The sequence below is a fragment of the Sinocyclocheilus anshuiensis genome, unplaced genomic scaffold (genome assembly GCF_001515605.1).
Source record: "Sinocyclocheilus anshuiensis isolate Anshui unplaced genomic scaffold, SAMN03320099.WGS_v1.1 scaffold1081, whole genome shotgun sequence".
NCBI lineage: Eukaryota > Metazoa > Chordata > Actinopteri > Cypriniformes > Cyprinidae > Sinocyclocheilus > Sinocyclocheilus anshuiensis.
The window spans coordinates 572,798-579,454 of NW_015555831.1; the positions used below are offsets into that span (position 1 = coordinate 572,798).

At 35.0% G+C, this 6,657-nt stretch overlaps 1 protein-coding gene across 1 annotated transcript in view; it reads right to left on the reverse strand.

The window, feature by feature from the left end:
- Positions 1-4,384, reverse strand: part of LOC107675402 (low density lipoprotein receptor-related protein 4) — a 103,709-nt gene extending 99,325 nt beyond the window's left edge. Inside the window, exon 1 of the mRNA XM_016469712.1 lies at positions 4,086-4,384. Coding sequence (XP_016325198.1) covers positions 4,086-4,143 — 58 coding nt within the window. The 5' untranslated portion in view covers positions 4,144-4,384. The remainder of the gene's footprint in view (positions 1-4,085) is intronic.
- Between the last annotated feature and the right edge of the window lie 2,273 nt (positions 4,385-6,657).

Below are 6,657 nucleotides of genomic sequence, written 5' to 3' on the forward strand. Positions count from 1 at the left end.
AATGCAAAAATGGTACAATCGAATGTTAGGAGTGCGTCAGGGAGCGTCATCAGTGGTGCGCGAGATGCAGTGATGATGATATAAGTGACATTGCATTTTAATGTTTTGTTAGTCTAGCCCACGAGACGCGCCGGTGCTGTGTTATTCGTTCAAAATATTAGAGAAATATAGTAGCTCAATGCGTAGAAGATCTTGATTAGGTTAAAACCGAAACCAAGCCATTCTCACAGAACGCATATTCAGCACATTTTTACACGGACAGATATGACTGCTGCACTCGCGTCTCATGCAAGAGATGCAAAGAAAATCATGCAAAGTTAAAATAGTTTTAACGTTTAGAAAACGTGACGTGAATTTGTGAAGGTTTATTTCATTTCACTGCGTCTCATATGTTTTTAAATGCAATCTGTGTTATCGGCGATTTGGCTCTTCGTATTAGGCTAAGCAATGCATAAACAACATGATACTTTTTTGTTCAGAATTGTTTATGCAGTTTACAAAATTATATTTGATTTATATATGTTAATTTAGATGTTATGCACGTTTTTATAGACAGTTATTTGAATTGACCGTTTAATGCGCTTCATTATTTTGCTCATTGCGCCCTCCTGTGGCCTCGGGAAACAAGTCAAAAGTTTCCTTAAGACTTATTTAATCTGCATATAAAACATAAGAAAGGAGATATTTGTTTAAATTTTATTTTGTGTTTGACTGTTAATATATACAGTATATATATATATTTGTTGTTTGTCTTAATAAAGTGGGCAAATTGAAAATACAGTGGTTAAATTTAAACATTTTTTTCTATTGCTCGGTTTTACAAAAAGTTTATAAAAAATGTCAATAATTATTGATACCGAACAATATGAAACATATATCGTTGATATATTTTTTAGCTATATCGCCCAGCCCTACCTTGTGACGTAGCGGTATCTGACTAGGGCCGAGACATGGGCTGATGACGTCATCGTTTCAGAAAATATACGGATTCGCTGTCCACACGAAAACGCAAGGGCGGCGTTTTCAGATTTATCCACTCTGGGACTCGGTTTAAAAAAATATCGGTTTCACTCTCCCAAAATGCCGGATCCGTCTGGACGAAACGCCTATACGATACAAAATGTATGCGTATACAGCTAAACGCGCCTCCGAGTGGACGGGGCCTAAGTCACTCTTCTAGTGTCTGCACTGGTAATACATATTTTGTTATGCATTATGCTTACAAAAAAAAAAAAAAAACAATTACAGAGTCACAAAGAGCTCACAGCATTCTCTTCAAATGTCATCTCTTCTGAATAACTCATTTCTTTAATGTGACGTGTTGCAGAAGACGAAATTAAATACAGAGTTTCACAGTTCCACAGAGCAGAACAGATACGGACTCAACATACAACACTATCTGAAGTAGATCTGGCTAATAAATAAAGAGTATTTGATAATAAATCAAAATATGGGATATACCAGGGGTTCACAAACCAAAAAGAAACAGAAAACGAAATGTCCTCATCATAATATGTGTAAATGTTTCCAAATCACCTGATGAGATGTTGCTCATGTCTTTGATTTCTGACTGATTACTTGACAATGTGTTGTCCACTGTATTATTTAAAATATTCAAAATATTCAAATTTTTAAAAATGTATTATTTTTTTTTTATTGTGTTTATTATTTTTAAAACAGTTTTTTTTTCCTGCTTTATTATTATATTATTAAAAACTAATTTATGCACATAATGAAATGTCCATGTATCTAAGAACAATATCTTCAATTTTTCAATGAATTATTACAAATATTCAAATTATTTTTTTCATTGCATCACTGAAAATGATACTTGGCTCTACTTTGGCTGTTTGATGGCAAAACTCCTACGGCAATTAGGAGCATATATATATGCATCTTATGAGTAGCTGAATGGGATCATGACATTAGATCTAATGCCCAGAGGGGTTGTGAGAAACTTAAGACATTGCCACACATTTTCACACACTTTATAAAAATTGATAGAGCTATATGGATGCCAGTGACTATAAAAGCAACAAGCATTTAGGAAGCGTCAGCTTAAGAAAACACCAACGAATCATCCTATTATGGGTTTCAACATCTCAGAACTAGATCAATGGATGATACAGAACTTATAAATCATTCATTTTTTTAACATTAATGACAGTTGTAAAACCAATACCGTACAGTTCAAAAGTCATGCCGAATGTGGATTTGTGGAACATTAATCATGATTTTTGTATCCTAACTGGTCAGAAATTAGTTTCTTTCAATACAAAACTCAATCAAGTAGCACCAGTCAATGTCTTGCAAAGAAAGAAAAACCAAATAATGTCCATGTGACTAACCCTAACAAAACTGCAACTGAAATGTCCTACCAAACCTTAAAAACAGTCAAGTTTTACCTCCAGATAAAACGTGATCTACATTATGATTAGTGTGTGAACCTTTCATTTAACTGCAGAAGCACCTAAATTAGGTGTGGTTGAATTAAATGTCACTGCCAAGCTCTGGAAATTGCAGTGTGTCATGAGAGACAAAGTTCAGATGTTCTTATATAACTGAACATGAAAACATCAAGCTATAGTGAAAGATTACATTTGAATACGAACGATTTGTCAGTATGTGAATATAACATATAAGGCATGGCTAACATAGATGCATATAATTAGTGTTATGTAAGCGCTGAAATTAAGGAAAGCATATAATGAATCACGAAACCCACAGAGCTACACTTAAGCATGCTTTTTGCAATCTCTTTCAAGCCAAAACTCAATTAAATAGTGCTAGTGAATATGTATCAATTCGTATGCAATGATGTGCAAAGAAAGACAAACTTCCAAAAAGAAACCAAATAATGTCCACGTGACAAAAAAGGAGTTTTACCTCCAAATAAAACATGATCTACATTTTGAATAGTGTGTGAACCTCCTGAATGTGCAGAATCACCTAAATGAGGTGTAGTTTAAATGTCACGACTTTCAATTACTGGAAAACTGTGTCATAAAGTTTAGATACTACAGAACATGACATCGAGCTGTAGCGCAACACTACATTTGAATTTGAACGATTTGTCAGTATGATGTGAATATTACATATATAAGGCATGGCTCACATACAGTAGATTCATATAATTAGTGTTATGCAAGTGCTGGAGATGGTTGGAAAGCATACAATGAATCATGAAACTCACAGAGCTGTGTTTACGCACGCTTTTTGCAATCGCTCCAAGGGTCTTTTGTTTCCTGATATACAAGGGAAGACATCCAGTTGACATTTACAGGCCTAGCCATCTAGTACACGGCATTTCCACCGATGCAACACTCAGTTTAAGCGTGTAATTGAGTCAAAGCAGCGTCTATGGCAAGCCGTTTTAACATTTAATCTATAAACCGCACTAGTATCTAATTTAATGTTACTAGTACTTATTTTTTAGATACTAGTATCTTTTCCATTCTAAAAAATAAGTACTAGTACCATGAAAATAGATACTAGTACGTCTTATAGATTAAATGTTAAAACGGCTTTCCATAGGCGTCCGAGTATTTCTTTATTCAGGCCGAAGCTGTGCTTTGAAGTCGCTACATTCCTGCCCGCGTGCAGCAGCGGCTGTTCCAACATGTTGCGAATACAGTGAGCGGCGACTGTTGACTTACAACCAAGTGGCGATTATGTCTTTTATAAAAGACGGAGCGCTGTTCAAAAGATAGCCTACTTGACGTGTTCTATTGGAGAAACTTGCACTCTTACGCGAACCAAAGGCATCAAGTTGGTTTCAACCAGAGAATAATCGAGGGAGTTTCTCTGCGCGGTGGATTAAATACTATTTATATGCACCAACAACTAGATAGCAGTATCGGTTTCGTCTCTCTTTAACGCGGTTTGGATCCATCGCGACTCGCTGTTTTGGTTTGTTTTGTTTGCGTGTTTGTGCGAGTGTCTGCTGTAACTCTTTAAAGCACACACGCTTCAATTCTGCTCGCCCAGACTGTTTTGTAGACTATTTTCACACAACCGCGACTGCATTTACAAGTAACAGTGTGTTTACTTCTCCAAGCCGAGGCGAAGAACTCCTAAACACTTACCTTCGGAGACAAGCAGGAAAGTTAAAAGACTGCCACAAAGCACCGCAGTGAGCCTCATCGTGAAGAATCCTCTCTCGCGCTTTATGTCGCCAATGTTTCTCTTTGAAGTATCAGCACCCTTCAGATGAACTGAGTTAGATGAATAACTCTTTAAAAGCCATTGTTTAAGGCATCTGTGACCCCGTTCAGACACAGGCTGAGTTGATGTACAGACACGGCTCAAATCAGGACAGCGCAACTCCACCAAGACCCTCGAAATGTTGTTGCAGTCAGTCGCTGCTTCTGCTGCTGGAATGATCAAAAGGTGCATTGGGTTGTACCATGTGTGTTTCAGGGGTAGTTCCTATTCCAGTGTAGGATATCTTGAGGGAAACCGAGGGGACAAATCACAAATCGCCGTTCACACTAGTAAGAAACTTTTCTAACTTCGCACTCGAGGTTTCTGCCGCTCTGGAAGTCCAATGTAAAGGACTGTTTTGGCAATGCGCGCAGTTCGTGCCTCGCCACCAAAACTTTGAAGTTCTTTGAACCCTTTTCAAACGGGAGACTATGCAGCGGCCCTTCTAAACACAGAGTGAGGCGATCCAAGTCAAATACGGAGACGTCAATAGACCAGTTGACTTTAACTTATGGCTTCAATTCTTGTAAACCACATTTTGTCTGCCCAGAATATTTACTGGATAGCTACTGGATCTATTAAATGCATAATAATAATAATAATAATCGCAAATTATTAATATAATGCTATATAAATAGTTCATATATGTAACAATACCAATATATTTGGTCGCTCTGTATGGACCTAATAGTTCTAATGTTCAGATTGAGCCTTATTTGTATTAACTATCCTGCTTTGTATCATGCATTGATTTCTTAAGATATTAGAGTGTTCCCTAATGTTATTGCAATCAGTTTAGCATGCTTTTAAATAGAGTACTTATTACTGACATAATATCTCAAATCTAGCACTCTCTATTCTAATTCTAAGAAAGAAAAAACACTTCACCCTCTAACACTTGCACTCTGTTCTATTTCTATTCTTACTACATGTCTTTAAAAAAGAGAGCCTCTGACACTAGCATTTTCTATTCTTTTTCTATGCTGTCTTCTTGTTTTCTTTTTATTTATTATAAAAAAATGACCCTCTAACACTAGCATTTTCTATTCTTTTGACTTGTTTTTCTTTTTATTTATAAAAACCCTTGCTATGTGTACTGCGTTAGGCTAACCGAGACTTGTCACAGCACTGACTAAATGTAAATGTAAAATATTCATGCAAACTGAATGTAATGTTTTCAGACACTTAACTGCGTGTTAACTGCAATTAAATGAAAACGTATTATATTAACTGCAATTAGCTGAACTTTAGAGTGTTTTTTAAACCGATTTAAGTAGTAGTATGTATCTTTATGCAATTTGATAATTACTTCTATTTTGTCTTTGAAATATGGTTAAAGCTGAATGTACTGACAAGCATTTATGCTAAACTAAAATATAACGTCATTTCTATTAAAACTTGTATGCTGTATAGTTGAATATATTTGTATTTGCACATTTGTAATGATAAAGCTGCAATTTAGTACATTTAAAATATATTAACTTTAAATGTAATGTCAAATAACACACTAGAGTTTTAAAAAAAAGGAAAAATGAAAATTCTGTCAATATTTACTCAGCCTCATGTCGTTCCAAACCTGTATGAAATTCTTTCTTCTGCTGAACACAAAAGAGGGTATTCTGAAGAATGTTATTGACGGCAGCCATTGACAAAAAAAATGCTATATGGAAGTCAATGGTTACCGTCAACATATTTCAATTTTTGGGTGAACTATGCCTTAAGACATTGGCCCTCATCTGGAGATTTAAAAAAAAGACATTTTGGGGAATGCTAAATAACAGGTAGGGAAAGATGCCTGCTTAAAAACAGTGTACATTTACTGCTAAATATTCATACAGGCTTATGATGCAAGGGTTAACTTATCTCTCCTGTCAATGGATTTTTGTCTTTTTTTTCTTAACACCTAACACAGTGAACACACTAAAAACTGCACTTTTTAATAATAGTTGTATATTATTATAAATTATTGAGTTCATAAACATTTCAGTGCTTTCTCTAGGATGTTAAATATCAGTCGTAAAAAAAGAGAACAAGCCATTAGAGCAGTTTGTGTAAAATGAACTTGGGTTTGATGTACTGTATGTTCATCTGTGTGTTCCTTAATGCATGTTTAAACACAAACATGTACATTAAACTTGAACATTACTAGCATGTTTGACAAAAATATTACCTTTTGGCTCTAACAGCAATGAAATCTTTTGTAAGCACTGCATGCTGTGAACTGAGTGAGAAAGTAGAACCTGCCAAAAAATTCACTACATTATCATATTAAACAATAACTACAACAGAACATCACGTACAGTATGACTGAACAGAGACAATACGCAAGAAATTAAATAAAATACATAAAATTATCCATATACTCCAGGGTAATTATAATTAACTACAGCTAAAATCATAAAATCCATTTTGTGTTACTTGACATAAAATAAGTGTAAATTAAATTAAAAAAAA